The 19,443-nt window shown below is 45.9% G+C and overlaps 1 protein-coding gene across 1 annotated transcript; it reads right to left on the bottom strand.

Annotated features, from left to right (window-relative positions):
• Window positions 1-14,308: 14,308 nt before the first annotated feature.
• Window positions 14,309-14,959, bottom strand: LOC308049226 (forkhead box protein L2-like; the record flags this gene model as incomplete). The annotated part of the gene is made up of 1 exon (XM_080358766.1): window positions 14,309-14,959. The coding sequence occupies one exon, from the start codon at window positions 14,957-14,959 to the stop codon at window positions 14,309-14,311; it is 651 nt and encodes a 216-aa protein (XP_080214892.1).
• Between the last annotated feature and the right edge of the window lie 4,484 nt (window positions 14,960-19,443).

Below are 19,443 nucleotides of genomic sequence, written 5' to 3'. Positions count from 1 at the left end.
GGCCCGGCCAGGCCCCGCCCACCCGCTGGCCGCGCCCCAGTTGCGGCCCCGCCCGCCCGACAGCCACGCCCCACTCACGACCCCGCCCAACCGACGGTCACGCCCATTGCGGGCCCCGCCCACATCCACGCCCCGTCGCCGGTCAGGCACCGACTGCAAAGCGCCGCGCAGCGAGCGCCGCCCGTCCACCTGGGTGGCAAAGCGCCATGTCCCACGCAGCGGTGACCCTGGGCCGGGCACGGTGTGCAGCTGAACCCCTGCACTGGGTCTTGCTCTGAGCCCCAGCGAGGTGCAGCTGCACTTGTGCACTACGCAGCCACCCCACGGGGCTGCTGTCACCCCCGTGCACAGAGCATCTCTGGACTGTCGTGGGAAATCAGTGGTTCCAAAGCAGCAGATGGGGATAAGAAATGTTTCCAGCGTTCAAAGACAATCACTATCCTCTGTCTCATTAATTTTTCAGCAGCAATTCGATACTCAAAGACCATTTGCTAATTTAAAAAATATATAGATATCTTTTCACACATCTCCCCTTGCACTTTGGGTCACAAGTAAAAGCACAAGTCCAGGTTCACAGTCTCATTAATTGTTTCCCTCTCACACGCAGAAACAAACAACATTCGTATCAGACATTGCCCTGACTGGTCCTGTCATTGTACGACTCCCAGAATCACCATTTTTCCTAAAGCTTCTGCTGCTGGAGGCATGTGATTAAGGTATAAATTGTTTTTGTTTTCCAGGTTATAATCCAAGAAAAGCTCATTCTTGCAATCTAACTCATTTTTTTTCCCCCTGAACGTTACTAGTTGGCAACACATTTCTTACCATCCGTACAAAATGTGACCGCTGAAGCATTTGTCTTCAACTCCACTTGAATCCACTATCAGGTCTTAACATGACCTTTTTAAAGCTCAGAAACTGTCTATTTTAATTCATCGGCCCTGACATGTGCTGAAGATATTTTTAACAGACTGTTTACAGGAATTCTGGTTTCTGTTCTGCTATTTTTTTCATTTTCGACAGCTTTTCTATTAATCATCTTCAAATTTCACATACAGGACTGTACTGAACACTTACAAGGACGAGCCTTGAAGAAAACACCGGTAAGAAGGACTGGTGGCATCCGCGTGGCATTATTTCAAAGGCATCCAATATCAGTTCAACAAGACCATTCCCATAGCATGCTAATCAGGTCTAAAACTCCAAAAGGTTAATTTTGTATTGTCAGCTCTTAAATGAAGCTGTGTTCACCACTTCTATAGGCAAAGCTAGAAGTAACCTCTCTTGTCCTCCATTTAGTGGTATACGGGGTAAACAAACAAATTAAAAAAACAAAACAAAACAAACCTCACCACATCTAATTGCACCACAAAGCAAACAGGAAGCCAGAGCAGTTTTAGGAGAGTTGAAACTATTTGCTCCATGCGGTTAACACTACCAAACAGGCGGGAAACCGCATTCGCGCTTCAGCCACGCCGTTGGTCTGCAAACACGGCTGCTAACTCGCTCTCATTTAAGAGTCAAAAGAGGGGGTTTTTTGGCAACAAGAGCTGAAATAGGATCAGAGCCCGTGAAGTGTGCAGTGCCCATCCACACGAGCGGTCGGCGGCGAGCACAGAGCTCGGCTGTGCAAGGGCAGCTGCAGGTACGGCCTCCGCTGAGAAATGCCAAAACAAACAGCGCTTCGGGGCTCAAAGATCCCTGTTTCTTTTTGCGTCCCGCACAAAGGGGCTCTGTGCTGCACCATAATGCTGCCCTGCTACAGGATTTTAATTCTTTGTTGGGATTTCTTTAAATACGTATATATTTTTTTATATATTTGTGGGCTTGACAATGCCCGACGGGGCCCAGGTTAAAGGTGTAAAAAAAAGCCAAACAAATCTTATCTGCCCTGGTTAAAGGGTCATGGTTTAAAGCTAAGTTGTGATGACCCTAGGGGTCTCTTCCAACCAAAATGATTCTATGATACTACAGGACTTGTAAAAGAGAAAAAGCCCTGGAGGCAGTTCTCCTTAGGAAGTTATCAAAATGAACCAGGAGGCTTCACTTGAACCCTCCTGGGGTGTTTCTTCATCAGAATTTCAAAGGAGCAGCACAACATCCCAGAGAAGGGAGTGGAAGGTATTAAATGTTAGATAGGGGGAGATGCTACTGACCCAATTCTGCAAGAGGCCACAGCTCTGTCAGGGATACAGTCCAAGTTACTGGTTGCAATCAGACAAAAATGGATTGTAGGAGAAAACACACACCATCAGAACTACACACACTGCTCCGAAACCCCAAGACTTAATGCTTCCAAGAACGGGACCTGAAGTAAGGTCCTCACATTCTACTCACACTGGTCCCGATGTCACGGCCTTTAATAAGTTGTTCCACCCATTTTTCTGCATGCAGAACACAGATAATATTACTCCTGTGTTTCACAGGGCATTTTGTGAAGCTTTGCTGTTTGCACAAGTCATTTGAGGTCTTTAACTGGTGGTGCTACAGAAGTTCAAAGCGCCAATGTTGCAACACAAAAGTATCGTTTGGTTCTTTATCACTTCAAAATATAACTGCACACACACGCACCGCGCTTTCCCACGCACACAAGGGCTATCTCTCAAAAACTCACTTCTGTTGAAGATTTTTTTAATACAAAACCAAAGGATGTCAGGCACCAATGGACAGAAGCCACGTCCCTTTTCTATCAGTTCTTCAGGAGGGACAAACAACTTTCCTCTGATTTTTTGCAATACGATTTCTTGGGAGTACTTTTTGCAGAAAGTGAGTGATCTATAAAACCACAGATTTCCATTATGAGTCATAACTGCCTGTTTAATTAAACCATGCTATTTAATCTTGAAATTACTGTTAGGGGATTCTGGATCCTTTTGTTTGCTACCAGAAGAAAAGCAACACTCAGAAGTACAGTTTAAGTTCACATAAGTGATGGGTTCTCAAAAAATATAAACCCAGACCTCAGCGATAAAGTCAGAGCACTAAATAAAAGGTCTTTCATGCAGTCTGGGAATTTTGGGGGTCCTTCTTAATTGTTTCCAGTAAGACCGGATCTTGCAAACTTCTGTGTGGGTGGCTGCACGCTGAGGACAGACAGACGCAGGTGCCTGCCCGTGCTAAACATTTTGCACAAACTCATGAGTTTGTTATATTTGGGTGGTGTTTGTTTAGCTTTATTTGATGTTTAAAGTGTGTATTCCAAACTAAGCAACATTCAGAACCCAAACAAATACACTCTCTGCATAAAAAATAAAATATATGTATCGTGTTACAAGATGAGGCAGATGCCAGTGACAAATGCTTTAAGAATGTTTTAGCAGCCACCTGAAAAATCACTTAAGAGTCAGAAATAAGTAGCAAAGGCCATTCCATGAGTCATCAATGACAACAAGCAGAACAGGAATGTGAATGCAATGTTTTCCTTTTTTTCTCTAAAATGAGAGATGGCTTGGGCTGAAAGCAAATTATTATTTTTACTGTTACCAGGATAAAAGTTCCATTTGTGAACAGGGAAATTTCCACCTGAGACATAATGATGAAAAATCATTTACATAGCTGGAGGTAAACCCACAACTTTTACCCTGGGAACAGCGTTGAAGGAAAAACAAACTCTTTTCGGTAGCAGGAAAGTGCAAAATTTTTGTCCTCAAATTTTGGGCCAGAAATAGATAATGTTTGTTTGCATTAAGTCTTTAAAAATATTTACAGAGACGATGTATTTCACAGAAGCAAACATTCCAGCCCGCCTAAACAGAACTAGGACTGGGAAACCATACCGGACAAGTATTAACTACATTGAGCACTTACACTATATGCTACAAGGCTGAGTACCTCTCAAAATAAAGTCAAAAGCTTCACTGTTTGTTATTACTGTATCATAATTTAAAAAGTGCCAGCAGCCTGGGTTTGAGTGAGGTTGGGTCTCCCCACACACCAACAGGAGGCACTTAAGTAGCTAAATTTGCTGTTTCACAGGAGTTTTGTGGGTCTCACGCTGCCCCTGGCCATGGCACTGGCCACGCTATGAACTCGCTGCCTTCATTTCCCATCCAACAGCGGGAACAGCAACGCTCAGTATTGGATCACTCAAGAGATCAGCGTTTGCAATGTGATTTGCGAACCACAACCACCAATATCATACCAAACTGTTTTGTACGATACTCACAGATCTTCTACCCAGCGATGCAGGGACTAATATTATTAATTTGGGTTGGTGGAAAACAGTCACAGTAACACTTTTTTTCTCTAAGTAACCCAGGCAGCTTGTTACAATGGAATTTTATGTTCTTCTGCAATTTTCTCCCAATAGTTCAGTGCTGTTTTTTTTCCTCCTTGACTGCCAAATTGAGACCCAGAATGACCTAGTGACTCTCCAACACAGGGACACGCAGGATCTGGACAACAGCAAATCTGTGCCCAGATGTCCCCTGCACAAAGCTCACACACAAACCACCCCGCTGGCCCTCCTCACCATGCACGTGCCAGAGCCCTGGGGCTCCCAGGCCCTAAAAAGGGGGTTAAAAATACCCGTCATCCTTATTCTTCAAAGTATCTTTTGGCATAGCCCAACAGAGCAGTCATAAAGCCTGTGGTGCTGGTGGAGGCTCAGCAAGGTGGCAACTTCGCATTGGATTTCCTATTTTATTTCCTTTTTACCTGCAACAGGAAAAAACTCAACCTCTCATTTCCTTCCTCCTACCCACTTTCTGTTTAGTGTTTTGAGTGACTGGTATAAATGAGCTGCAGTCAGGAGCCAGATTTTCAATTTGCTCTCCTTCTAAAGGCCATGGGTAGAAAGACACAGAACAAAACCTAAATGACAAATGATAAAATGACAAAATGACAGGGGTAGGAGGGGACAATACCAGACACACATGGTTAGCAGAGCTCCCAGGCAGCAAGAGGACTGATGCTTGGATGCCTACATGCAGAAACCAGGGCCACATCACTGCCAAAAAGGAGATGGATTGTGCCACTGAGTTCATGCACAACTTGGGCAAGGTGACGCTTTCTGAATTAGGCTTGGAAATTTATTGGAGAAGTTGAATGAAATCTGTACAGCCTGTTTCCATAAGCACCAGCTTGATAGGTACGTGCTGTTCTGTACAGCACGTAATTATTGCCAAAGCACGTTGCCAAGCCACACTGCTTTGTGTGACTTTGAGAATTAAATGATCTGGAGTTCCCATTGGAAATACCAAGAAACGTGGAAACCACTTGAAAACATAGACCAAATGCAGCCATTTGCTAGAATACCGCAAGAGGGGATGTAGCTTGTTTCCAATGACTGACCATAAAGCCACACTTCTACAAGGAAAAGTTTTGAAAGAATCAGCAACAAGAAATAAGGCACCAGAAAAGGGAACTAACACAATTACGTTAGTGTCAGCAAAGAGCCTCTCGTTACCATCCCATTTCAAACTTCTATATTCTCAGCCAAAAAGCAACTCTCTCCCAATGGGGCACAGCAGGAAACTTGGGGTGCTCGGGGAGCCAAGATGCTCACTCAGTTGTCTAAAGAAAAGTTCGTAAATAAAAAAAAAGCCTTTATAGACATTTCCTCCCCATCCCCAAAAACACCCAGTAAAAATATATGTAGCTACTACACACAATTCCTCCTGTGGCAAAAGTGAAAGAAATTCAGAAGCCCTTTGACACTAAAAATATATCATATCCTTCCTCCTCCTCAGACTTCTCCTTTCACAGAAGCATTTCTCTTTCCATGTCATTTCCCAGCCTGTCACACTTGCCTATTTACCAGCTCCCACCCTGCAGCCAGACAAATGCCCCTTTACAACAGAGCTCCTGACATGCCATATGGGCTTTTAATGTCACATCATCACAACCCCAGCCACAGCAACCACTTAGAGACCATTCAGCACTAACAGGTCATGCCCTGACTATTCCTCCATGCACATTATTTATTTACCTTTCTTCTCTTCCTTCAATGCTTTATTGATTGCTGCTGCTTATTCCCGTGCACTCTGCTTGTGTGTTCCTGGTGCTGGGAGGTCATGGGCAGCAGTGGGGGACCAGCATCATATTCTGTTCCCGAAACACCAGGCAGTCTTTTCCTTGTGGTCACGTAGCAAACAAAGACCAGAGCAGCTCCCTCAGGTTAGCAAATGACAAAAAAACAAACCAACTAACCCCTCAAAACCCATTTTATTTTATTTTTATTGCTGAATCAGAACCAGCGAAAGTCCACAGAGATTTGAAACATATTTTGCCAAGAGATGCACAAGTACCTGCATCTGATTTCATTTGTCCCCCATGGCTCCTGTCTTTCCTGAACCCTTATCTCCATCAGCACCTTTGCTGGTAACAGATTACTTGGCACTGGGAACTGCTCAATCCAGAGCATCACAGCAGTTTCCCTGCTCCTTTTTTGAACCTCTTTTGTGGGCTCCAGCTGACCAAAGGAGGGAAGGCAGCCAAAAGTCTACTCAATTTACAAACTGCAAAAAATAGCATGTGAAATACTGCTGTGTTGCAAAAAAAAAAGTAAAGACAAGGTTACCTGACAAATCTGCACAGGAGAGAGAGCTCACAAAGTCTTCCCCTTCAGGTGCTTTTGAGATAGCAAAATGGCCAGCCATGGGACAATCAAACCTTGATTGATTTTTATCACATTGTTGATGGTCACTGTTTCCAGCTCGTTGGCAGATGGTTATGCTCCCAACCTTGGCCGTACTTTGGAGACCTTGTAGCTACAAGCAGTCTACAAACACATGCCTGGGCAGTTCTACACACACGTGAATTAGCAAAGGTTGAATAAGGTTGAATATGCTGGGATCAGTCTTATAGCAGAAAATTAAAACTGGTCATGCTGCTTCTTTTATGTTGCAAAAAATAGAGGAAGAGACCACAAAAAAAAAGCACAGCATAACTGATTCTGAAAACAATGTTTTTCTCTGCTCTGAATGAGGAGTCAGCAGCTCTGATTGCATGTGCTCAAATTCCCCCCAAGTTTCCCTGAAACTTTCCATTACGGAGAGGCAACTGAGCTCTAGTAAAGAGCCATTAAGTTTACGCTGCTACTTGTTTATTTACTCGGTTTAAGATCTGTTAGATCTTATCACGGGTGACTGAATCACCCTCTGCTACACACGTGTAGTTAACTGTCCCTGAAAGGAGCACATCAGCAGTTCTACAGGCTGCAAGTGCTCAGAAATCATCTGGCTGTAACCAGGCATCTCACTGGGCTCGTCCCTCTGTTTGACTGATTCTCTTCAGTAAAGAACAATATTCTGGTGAAGTCCAATCTTTCCGTGCTTTGGCGGCTGTTTTTCTCCTCCCTGCCCATTTGTCTGCTGTTGTCTTGCTAATTATTTTTTACTATGCTCAATAACTGATGCAATCTTGCCCTGCGCCTACAGTGCTGTCTGGCAAGCAAAGGGCTCCAGCAGCAGCAGCTGTGCTGGCTTGGCCGCCCGTCCGCCTCCTGCGGAGATAAACCATTGCCAGAACAAGACTTTGCAACCTAATCCTCTATTTACCTTTCTCTGGACTCTGCAACTGTTATCCAGAAAATCAGCTTTTCAAGCCACTTAGCAACACATTAGCAAAGAGAGGGCCCGATGTCACCAACAAAAACAGCACCTCAGGAACAGGCATTTGTGCCATGCCTTGGCCCAAAGGCATCTGCACCGTTCCTCACAAATTTTTGCTTCTAGAGAATTTATCTTTTGACTCACCGGCAGACAAGGCATCAACACAATCATTTCACATTAAAAATAATCTGTCCTGCAACAATCATACTGAATAGAGCACAGGACTCCTTGTGCCTCTCATTAAAGCACAGGGCATCGAACAAGAACACAGAGCAGATACTAAAGTTAACATGATCATGGTCCTATATGACACAGCAGCTCCCTCGGCCCCACAAGTTATTCATCTGCCAGAGATGAATTATGGATTTAATCAGAGTAAGTAGAGACTCACTCATCTAAGTCTGTAGGAAACTGGGAAAAGGCAGAGTTCCTATAACGCAGCTTGCTTTCCATGAATGCTGCCAGGCACCCGACAAACAGAAGTCATAGCTCTCATAATTCTCAGTTCTTTACAAACCGTTAGCAATTGCCATCATGCTCTGAGCCTGGGCATCACTCCTCTGAGCAGTCTGCTATCATCCAGCCTCCGCGCAAGCACCAGCTGGACAAGATTGTAGAAAGACAGAGCAACTCCTAACCACTGCCTTTCAAACGAGGTACTTGCCCATCACACAACATAAAAAAGCCTGGACTGTGCAGGCTTTTTAAGCCTAAGATCCTAAATTCTGCAGGAATCGGCACTGGCGGTTCATCTTTCAGCGTTATTCTGACACTGACTACATCCAACTGACTACCAAAAGGTGCCTAAGTATAGCGCAAATTCTAGTTTTGTCTATTCAAAAGCAGCTGAGGAAGGCAACTGCTAAAGAAGCAAATTAACAGACAATTCTGCTGCCATCACGCAGCACCGAGCAATGCATTTCTGAGGAGTAAGCCACAGCACCCTCGGCTCAGAGAGCCACTTCTGCGGCACACAGCGGCAGGATCACACCCGGAGAAACACATGAGCATGTAGTGCCTTTTCCAGAACCTGCACCCAAACCTTTTGCAAGTGTCGCCAGAGGCTTCTTCCAGCCTACAAACCTCCACCCCGTCCTCCGCGCCGCTTGCAGCTTGTTGTTTCGAAGAGCGGTGGTGTGAAAAAACAGGAAGCCATGCAGAGAAGAGAGAGAATACAGATTGAGGCACAGAAACTGCAGCAGCAACAGCTTCCCCAACCCCCTCTTCCCTTCCCACCCCCGTACCACAGGCCGCATTCTCAGTGAGAAACGCCGCTCTTGCTCTTGACGGGAAACTGGTTACGGAGTCGCACGGCCAAAGAGCCACTGAGGGAGGGGAAATCCAGCAGCATGAAGGGAAATGTGTCTCGCTAGACTCTGCTGGTCTCGGGGGCAGAGGAGGGAGTTCAGCTGGTATTCAGAGCGCCAGACCGAACCCGCGGGTAGCAGAGGTTCCTGGTGCGCCTGCGGCTCTTCCAACCTGCGTCCCAGCACACGGGGTCTGCTCCTGCGCGGTGGGAAAGGCAGGAATGGCTGCAAGGAGCTGCTATTGCACCCTTTTATTGAGAGGGCTGTGCTGATGGGGATGGCCGCTCGCAGCCACTAGCTTGTTTTCTAAAGCACTGCTCTTTTTGTAGCTTGGATAAGGTATTTTTGGTCCATCATGCATAGGAAAAGTCCTAAAGCTAAACTAGCTCTGGGACAGAACGCAAGTCTAATTCCTGCTCTGAAGGTCCCATGGCCACGGAGTAAAAGGAACAGGTCACAGCAGACACTTTGCTGCCATTTCTGCAGCCATTTCATGCTTTAAACCTCAAGGAAACGTATGGAACTCCTTTACCCCCAGGAGTCCAGATTTGCAGCTTCCAATATCTTCTGAAGACCATTCTACAGACTATCTGAGCTTTGTCTCTATGACCTGCTGCATGCAAACAGGTCTTCGCATCATTTTTATGCCTGTATATAACCTGTTTAAGGAATAAAGATTCTGAGTCGCGTCTATCTGTTGAATAGGGACAGCAGATCAGCTTGTCTGTGGTTCTTGGCATTCACAGCTCTCCCAACTCATCCTCTGCCGGCAGCTTCTGACAGAAAGATTCCTATTTTGCAGGAGTCATCATTGCTCACACCCGTATCTTCTCAGAATTCTGCGTAAGGCTGAGAGATTAAAAGGGTGGAGATGGGGAAACAACAGTTGGGGCAAAAACACAAGCAGGGAATAGAAAGGGCAAGCAAACCCCTGACAAACAAACAAACACCCTGACTTCTATTTCATATAAAGTATATCCAACTTTATCTCTGCGTGTAACCACATCTATTTTTATGTCAACCATCTAACTGGATAAAACAAAAGGAAAAGAAGCAATGTCACAAGAATCCTGGTGATGTTAAAAGCAAGGGAAAATGCCAAACTCAACACATTTTATCTAGTGCTTCTGGAGACCAGAGCTCAACATTTAAAATGAATACAGGTGGGATAAGCGTGCATAACCAGAGCCATAACAGGCAACAATTCACAATAGTTAGCCACAAAATGACCTGCCACATCCCATAGTGATCGACAGCTCCGGATCTGTTATAGGCCCTAGCAGGTTAAGATATTAGCACAGCATTTGTCAAAAGTCTTTTACAACTGTACTAATTCAGCACTGTGAAAATGGTCCTAATTTTCTACTGTTAATAACAAATAAAACCACTATTTTAATTGCTGAAACCAAAAGGGGAGGGAATGAAGACAGATGCGAGGCAACACAACAGAAAAGAATTAAACAGTCTGATATCTGCTGGTGGGAAAGGGGAACGCAATACTTCCTTGGTCATTTTCAAAGCCTCTGTATTGCTTGCACAGGGATATGCTGTGCTGTGGTTTATTTATAAAACCTATAAGAATGTTGACCCAAGGCTACAACTTGAAGAAAAATAAGCAGAGGTCAGGTTTTCTAAATGTAGTCACAAACCCAAGAGAATGAGGCTTACCAATAAGACCCTCCGTGCTGGAGGGATGCAAAACACGAGAGAGGCCCCCGTGCTTCGGAGCCATTAAAAAAGCTGTGTGAACCATGAACAATCCCCCTGGTTTAAAAGTTTAAATGCAGCCAACAGTGCAGTTTTCTGTTCCAGCCACAGAAGTAATGCAGGGAGGGATGGGGGGAGCGTGTGAGTTCCTGAATGAGGTTGGGGGGATTCCCAGCGGTAAAGCTGGCAGAGCTGGGCAGCCAGCCGGCCCTCTCTGTTCTGTTCGGTCTGGTTCAATAGCTGATGAAGAGAGATGCTCCTGCAAGCAGTGATTCAGAGCAAGGCCTCCATCTAAATGCTCTGAATCATCCTTGGGAAGAGACCAGCTCTGCTGACAATTAAAGGAGCCCCCCGAGAAGGCAGAGAGCTACGAGAGATGATTAACTCTTCTGTGGCATTCAAATTAAGACACATGTGTAAGAGATCTAACCGTATTATCTAAACCTGGTCGATAAAAGGACAAAGCAGGTGCAATAAGGAGCATGCGAGGAGGAAGGACAAGATACTTGGGCTGCAGGTAGGTCAGCCATGTGCATCACTTCTATTCTTATGAGAAATACAATAAATTCCACCTACACCTGATTGTACCTGCCCATGGGAAAAAGGAGAAAGCACTGCAGGTGAAAATGGCATTTGAACTCATATTCCCATCTCCATTTACAGGCTTTTAGAATGTCCCTTTGACATTGTATTTATTGTTTCGTTTTGCAGAGGTGTTTCACTGAAACCCATTTCAGCCTCATTAATAACCATCCTTCTTATCCATGAGCGACACCAACGCTCCACCTAGTGGAATCACAAATGGTGTTGGCGACAAACAGAGGCTTATGTACGGAGCACAATTTCCTTTCCTAGACACTAAACATTCTTCAGATAGAAATGCCAGGGGCCTGAATGCTGTAGCTGTGAAGACTATTATGCATAAGTCTGCCGGTAAACTAATGATAGTTAAATACATCCAGAAAAGTTAAAAACTAGAACTGCTTCAGGAAATCCTGAAGACTTCACCAAAAAATGAAAACCAAACATGAACAAACAACAACCCCCCCCAAACAAACACACACAACACCACTTCCATACACCAGTAACACCTCCCTTCCCCCAAAAAGCTAAATTTAATTGGGAATATCATTTATTTACTCAGAGAATCACCCACAAAGATGAAGGAAAAACACTCTTTGAAGGATTTCAAACATACAAAAGAACTTCCAGCTACTAAATCAGCAGTGACGGTGGATTGATAACAAATTAGCTGTTCCCAAACTTAAGTGTAACTGTAGAAGTCCAAACTGACATACTTTTAAATGCCCGATACTCAAAAATTGTGAGAGTATCAGGTGTCCAGGACCCAAAATTCACTAGTTTTGAAAACCCTGGACCAGATGTAGCTGATAATTTCCACTGTGCTCATCATCTCTGTGTGAGAACAGACACCTCAACAATAGTCCCCTGAAAGTTAAAACAGGAAAGAACAACCAAAAAAAACTACAAAAACCCAACAATAAAGTCCACTTTAGAGTATGACGTGTCTATTTCTTGCTGCATGCAGGATTACCTGAGCTGGACAAAGGTGCAGTAAACCACTTGTTTACTTGCCAGTCGCTGTAAATGGCTATAAATATACATTTTTTTCTGTTCCACCTCTCTCAGCTGGGTCAGGGCCCAGGACTGAAGCCTGGAGCTGCCACCACAACACACACATAGAGAAACCGGTGGCAAATTCTTCCTCTGGACACACACAAAGCCAACGCTGCCAAAGGCCTTGCAGGCCACGGGCACACGGCCTCCAAAAACCCACCCAGGCTGCTTCCTTTGACCTATAAAATCCACTTTATACCCTCATTATAATATCTTATGTTCGAGGGGAATAATGAGGATAGAAGTGATCTTTACTTAAAGGCACACAGAAGTAACCTTATCTATGCATTGGGTGGGAGGACACACAAGGGAGCGCCCACAGCAGAGGAGGCTGAGCTCCCCTCACAAAACGCAGCATGAGGCGCCAAGTCACGAAATAGAAATAAAAAAACCCGTTACTCACCTCAGCCCATCCCTGCCGAGGGTCACAGGCAGCTCGGCTCCAAAAACAACCCTGGTTCAAGTATGGTTTCCACACAAGAGCCTGAGGAGGCTCTGGCTCTGATTAGCCAGACCAGGCGCAGGTGTCCCCAGGTGCCCTGGGCCTCTGGGTAACATGAAGTTACCCTGGAAACACCATTAACTGGCCCTTCAGAAAGTGGAGCAGCTGTTTTCCTCTCCAAGAGAGGGTATTTCACATAAAAAAAGAGAAGCCGTCTCAAAAAGCCCACTTTTTGGCCCTGCTTTGCAGCCTTTATTGTGTTTGTAAGGGACAAGTAAGATGACCCAGAGTGGGACACCCTGCGGCCCACAGGTGACAGAAAACCAGCAAAAAGCACCAAAAGAACCATACAGAAATCCTTATGTACTTATATACTTGCATTCCACTCTGGGCACCGAACTGATTTTATAACCAAAGTTCAAATAGAGCTTTTCAAAGGACAGCAAGTGGCTCAGTTTTCAAGGTTACCAGGAGCTACGTGAAAAATGGGACAAAAAGAAAACAAAAAGCAACCTGAAAAATCATAAAACTGCAATATCTTTAATACGTCGGCATCCTGTAATAACAACCATAAAGTTGTCGCCCCAGCTAAATCTAACAGTATTTGCAGCATTGTTTATATCATATTGTTAGAAAGTAAAGACAACATATAGAATCATTTTGTAAGTGTAAAATAGCAACCATAAAACTGGATTTAAGTTGCACCTTCTTTCAAGGATCATCAAGAAAGCATCAAAATAGTTTAAGTACCTTCTGAAGCCACAACTGTTAAGAAACACCATTTATTAAACAAGTAATTAAATATAACATACAAGTGCTGCTCTTCACCTAATGGTATTTGAACTCCTGTCTCCTTTAAACTGAAAACACAGTTCTTACTACAAGTGTATTTTGTCTCTAAACCCTTATTTTGAGGGGAAAGCACAGAAACAGCTCCCTACTAAATTAAAGGGGAAAAGACCCTTATTATGGTAATTATAGCATCATTTATAAGAAACACGTTAACAAGGAACATATGTAAACATATATAACAAGCAACAATATAAAACAACCCTTTACTGTATGAAAAATTCCATATATATTCACTACAAATACAAACCCACAGGATTTCCAGTATACTCCGAATAGCTTTGGGGTTTGTGTTTTGCTGCGTTGGGGTTCTCTCTTTCCCCCTCCCCAAAAAAACCCCACATATATTGCTTTTTCAGAAACTTTGAAAGAAAAGCTCCAAAATGAGTTCAAGGACACTTGAAAAGGTAATTTCCCTGAAAGAACCAAGTTTCACTATTGCAAGGACCAGCATCTATGAGACTCCCCGTGTCCTTTCAGATGCGAGAAGATCCTGATCACCTTGCTCAAATGCAGCCTCCGCTTACTCTTGCCTGAAGGTTCTAACAACGGAATCATAACCCCCCCATCCCCAAATCCAAACCGATGAAGCAGTTCCGAAGCACAATTCACACTCCGGGCAGCACGGCGGAGTCAAACAAGGCAGCACATCTCAGTCACCGCAACGGGAACTTTTCACACCAATCTTCCTCCAGGCGTCTCCCACAGCTTGAGCGTTTCTAAGTCACTTTCTCAGCAATTCAGCCGAGATGCAGAAGCACCCCGGAACCCGCAGCACCCCGTCCCCGGGCAGCGCATCTCCCGCCGGGCTCTCAGTTAAAGGCGGGGAGCAGCCTCGCCCCCCACTCGCAGGGCACCCCCAGCTCCGGCTCTGCCGGGCGCAGGACCGCCCTGGCCCCGGGGCCGCCGGGCAGCGGCCAGGCCGGCAGCGCCACCGGCGGCCCCAGGAAGCCGGGCGGGCCCCAGGCGGGCAGCTCGGAGCAGCGGCAGCCGCAGGGCAGCGCCAGCGCCGGGCAGGGGCCGTGCGGGCAGCCCGGGGGCAGCGGCCGGGGCGCGGCGGGGGGCGGCGCGGCGGGCGGCGGGGCCGAGGGGCGGCGCGGCCGGCGGCGCCGCCGGTAATCGCCCTCCGGGAACATGTCCTGGAAAGCGGGGTCCAGCGCCCAGTCTCCGCCGCGGCGGGGGGCGGCGGGGCCGGCCTGGCTGCGAGGCAGGCGGCGGAAGCAGGGGTTGAGGCTGAGGTTGTGGCGGACGCTGTTCTGCCAGCCCTTGGGGCAGCCGCGGTAGTAGGGGAAGCGCCCCGCGATGTAGGCGTAGATGCCGCTGAGGGGAAGGCGCTGCTCGGGGCTGGCCCGGATGGCCATGGCGATCAGAGCCACGTAGGAATAAGGCGGCTTCTGCAGCGGCTCCGCCGCTCCCGGGCTGCCCGCAGCCCCCCGCGCCTCGCCGGGCTCCGGCTCCCCCATGGCCGCAGCTCCCCCGGGCCCGCCGCGGCCCCTCTAAAACTTCTCCACCCCCCCCGCCAGCCCCCGGGCTGTTTGGGGTCGCGGGCGGGTCAGGACGGCGCTTTAGGTTCGCAAACCCAAACACCGAGGAGCGGGTGAAAGGCGGCGGTGGGGGGAGAACTGCGGGAGGGGAGCGGAGCTCAGGGCAAGGGCAGAAAGGCCCCCGGGGGGGGCGGCCCCGGCAAAGCTCAGCGCTGAACCGCAGTTTACCTGCAGTGAAAGCAGTGGAATATATTGACTCTTAGCGTTTCAGCGAGGTGAGGTGCTCAGCTGCACACCCACTGCTTCCAAATGCAAACGCATCCGGCCCTGGTGCAGCACACAGCATCATCACCACTGGCCCAGCTGCTCCCCAGCATCACCACTGGCCCAGCTGGTCCCCAGCATCACCACTGGCCCAACTGGTCCCCAGCATCACCACTGGCCCAGCTGCTCCCCAGCATCACAGCTGCCAGGGGAAGCCTCAGCTCAGCAGACCCTCACCAGTACCAAGGAGGAACAGCAGAGGAGCAGAGCTCTGAGCCACAGCAGGCTTGATTTTATCAGCGTCGCATTTGTACAAGCACTACAATTCACCAAATGCTTTGATATACATCAATACATAAAGAATTATTAGCGGGGTGATGCCACTCATCCTCCTTTGGAAAGTGTTTCTTTGCTCACGCTTAATTCAAAAGAAAAAAACAAAACTACCACCAAACCTTATTTAAAAAAAATCATGACTGACTGGTCTGGAAGGAATCAGTTCTTCTTTTCCTTAAGTTGTACAGAGCTAAGAAACAGAAGGAAAACACGGATGACTACCGGGCTGCTGTTCTCAGTTTATAGAAACTACCAACAGTAGCTCTGTAGTGGTGGGTGAAACAATGCTGTCATGTCTCGTATTTTTAAAATACTGTACAGGTCTTTGATTAGAAAACTTCCACTGGGATAGATGGCAATATTTAAATTACTAAGAATGAAACATCCCTTACGCCACTGGTCTCTTAATTTACATTACAAAATAAAAACATAAATTCAAGATTATAAAATAACATAAAAGCAAAATCTTAGGAAGACTCTCAGCTCTCATAGAGGAAAAAATCCCTTATGTGCCAAATGAACACAAATCGTAAGGTGACTTCCCTTCAACTGATGGAAAGCCTTCAAAGCACAACAATGTACTCCCCTTCCACCTCCAGATCACGGCCACAGCTTCTCCTTCATATGGGGAACCTCACAAAGCTCTATGCTTTCTCTTGCTCCTTGCCGCCTTTAAAAGAATGTCAGACAGATACAAGCACAAATACCATCTCCATCTCCCCCAAAAACATTCAGCTCCCCAAGAAACAGAATCACACTAAGGTGAAAACTTCTCCGTTTTTATTTTTTAAAGAAAAATATTCCTCTTTGAACACAAAGCATGAACTAAAAACCTCTGAGGAACAGTTTCTCCTCCCTTGGAGCGCGTTTAACTAAACTGTACAGTGTCAGAGCTCCCCAAACAAGTACACGCACATGACATACAGTATTTCTTTTACAGGAAATAAGGTTGAGGACTCAAAATTGTCCTCCTCACCCTCTCTAGATACCCACTCCATCCAAAAGTATGAAAGTATGCCGTCCCTTACGCCCACCACAGGACACAGTGATGATAATTTCCAGATACAATATATTAAAAAAAAAAAGAAAAAAGAAAAAAAAAGGCCAAATTGGCCCTTTTTAGCCTTCTAACAAATGCATGTGAGAGAGGTTAAGACCATCGTTATTTCCAGGAATGGTGCTTGGAAGAAAAAATGTAGCAGCATCCACAGGCAAACAAGCCCTTGACTCCAGCTGCCCAGTTGTAAGGAACCCAGTCAGCCCAGCAGGGTTGGCAGATGTTCCATCACCCAAGAAGAGAGAGTGGGAATAAAACACCCACAGGCCAAATTTGTTGCTTGAGCAGACAGCCTAAAACTCAGTGAGTCTGGTCTACATACGCCAGCAATGAGGTTTTTCCCCGCAAGTCCACAGTGACCAATTACATGTCCAAGATTTTATGTAAAAGGATATGATGACCTTCAGAAATCAGCAACTCGTTCTACCAATTCTCTCTGCCCCATCAAATAGGTATGTGCATAATATTTGTCACATCTGGCAAACTACCCAGACTGTGGAACTGCAGCCAGGCTCTAGCATCCAAATTCCTCCTCATTTGGAACAACAAAAGAATAGAAAATCTCTGCAAGGTCTCAGAACACGCCTAACAAGCCCATATCAAAGAAGAAGTACCTGGACATTTTGAAGGGAAGGTAGGTAATGGAAACGGTCTGGAAATGGAACTCATTTATATCCCACCTCATCATTAATTGTTGTTGTTATTAAGTAATGCTCAAACCTTTACCAGACTGTTTTGTACAGATCTTTTCCATTCCATACCCTCCCGACAGTTTTTACAGTAGGAAAAACATTAGAAAAATAAAATCTCGCCCCTGAACAACACTGTATGAAGATCAACATCATCAGTCACAAAGATTTTTACAGGGGGACCAGATAATCTTTTGTTTCCTCCAAACCAGCTTCATATAGAAAACAGCAGCAAGATAGACACAGTATCTCAGAGCTAATTAAGGCCAACGATATAAAGACAAACATGGGCTCAGATCTTTTGAAATGAAGAAACCCTCCAAATGTTTTCATACACATGCATTCACACACACACAGACACACGTATACACGTGTGTACCATTCAAGCGAAGGCTTCACAACTGTGAAAGCACCACTGGAGAGTGTTCTAGCACCAGAATGAAAAAAATTGGTTGTCTTCCCTCTTCAGCAATAAAATCCAAAGTCTTTCTACTGCTTTGGACAAAGTCACCAAACACCCTTCCTTCCAGGAACAGTTTCAGTGAGCAGATTGACAAGTGCAGAGACAGGTTGAAGTGTTCTGTTCTGGAACATGGGCAAGAAGAGGTGTGTGGAGAGGCTGCAGCTCCTTGGTCGCTGGGAAGGAGGAGAAAATTTGTATTGCAATCTGGCAGAGACAGAGATCAGCTTGGACTCCAGGTGAGCGCGATGGTAAAACTCGGTGCAGACTGGGAGGTGGAAGTGGAAAGTTTGCATACATGAAGTCACAGTGCACATCTGTTGGAGTAATAAAGACAAGCAAACCCACAGAATTCTCTGGCAGGCTTGTCTCTGCATAGGAGGCCCCTGGGTATGCTGGAAGTCAGGACAAGGATCCATGAATGGGATGTCACACACTGCACCAGGACATCAAACTCAAACAGCAGAGGTCTAAACAGAAGCTTGTAAGTTGGTCTGCTAGCACCTTGCCTACACACATGCTCAGGGGAGACTGCAGAAGTCTATAAAAGGGACAAAAATCTCTGAACAGCACAGTTATGGGTCAGGTTTGGCTACAAGTAACAATTCATGCAAGTTGCAAAAGAACGAATCATCAACCTGCAGCACATCTTTCTGCTGCGGGTCTCTGTCCTGCACCCATCCCTGTACAGGAGGTGCTGGTTCTGCCCTTTCCCAACGCTCCCGAGACGCTCAGAGAAAGACGCAGAGTCAGGAATGACATCGCCACAGAGCTCTGTCCTCTGCCCGTAAGATGCAGAGCAGCTGATGAACAGGTCTCGTTAACAAGGGAGGATGGGGAGCTGCTGAAACAACGCAGGAAGAAATGGAAGAGATAAAGCAGGACTTAATTTTTCAGTGCTTGAATGAGCAGCAGTAAAGCCCCATTTGTGATTCTGTGATTTAATCTGGCACATAGCATGCTGACGAGAGTCTGGCCATCATTCGTGTGATGTACTAAGTGAGGCTGTGGAAGGAACTCAACTAAAACATGCAAGAATAAAAAATGAAGTGAAAGGAAGGGTGATCATCACTCTGAGGTGCGAATTTCAGGTTCAGAGCAGAGAATTATCAGCAGAGATACACTTTGTTTCTGTGCACATGCAAGAGTACAGTAGAGGGAACAGCAGCAGAACTGAAAGGGAGGAAAAGACACAACAAACATCAACACTGTAATTCAAGATGCAAACACGAGACAATGGGGTGAGGGAGAGGAAAGAGAAAGAAGTTGGAGGTAAAGGAGCCCAAAGGAAGAGACAATATAAAAACTCTTGACAGAGTCAGTCCTGCTTCAGGAAATATAGTTAATGTCAATTGGCTTCTCTTTTCATCAGGTATTCTTGACACATTGGTAAATATTGTCTCTGCACTTGGGATTTAAGAATCAAAACATAAAAGATCAATATTTTCACAATACTCTAAATGGCCCCCTGAATTCTAAGCAATGTTGAAGACTCACCCAAAAGCAGAAGCTCCCAAATTATAAACCGCTTTTCAAAATCTAGGGCTACTTCTTTGGGTTAGAAAAGAATCTATCCAGAAGGCTGAACTGTCCAGAAACAGGCTTGCATTTCTCATTGAGAGCACCTTGGCATTTAACTAAGTAAGAAATATCTTAA

This window comes from Nesoenas mayeri (assembly GCF_963082525.1).
Source record: "Nesoenas mayeri genome assembly, chromosome: 24".
NCBI classification, from domain to species: domain Eukaryota; kingdom Metazoa; phylum Chordata; class Aves; order Columbiformes; family Columbidae; genus Nesoenas; species Nesoenas mayeri.
Note: the sequence above shows the minus strand (reverse complement) of the source record. Positions and strands in the feature narration are given on the sequence as shown.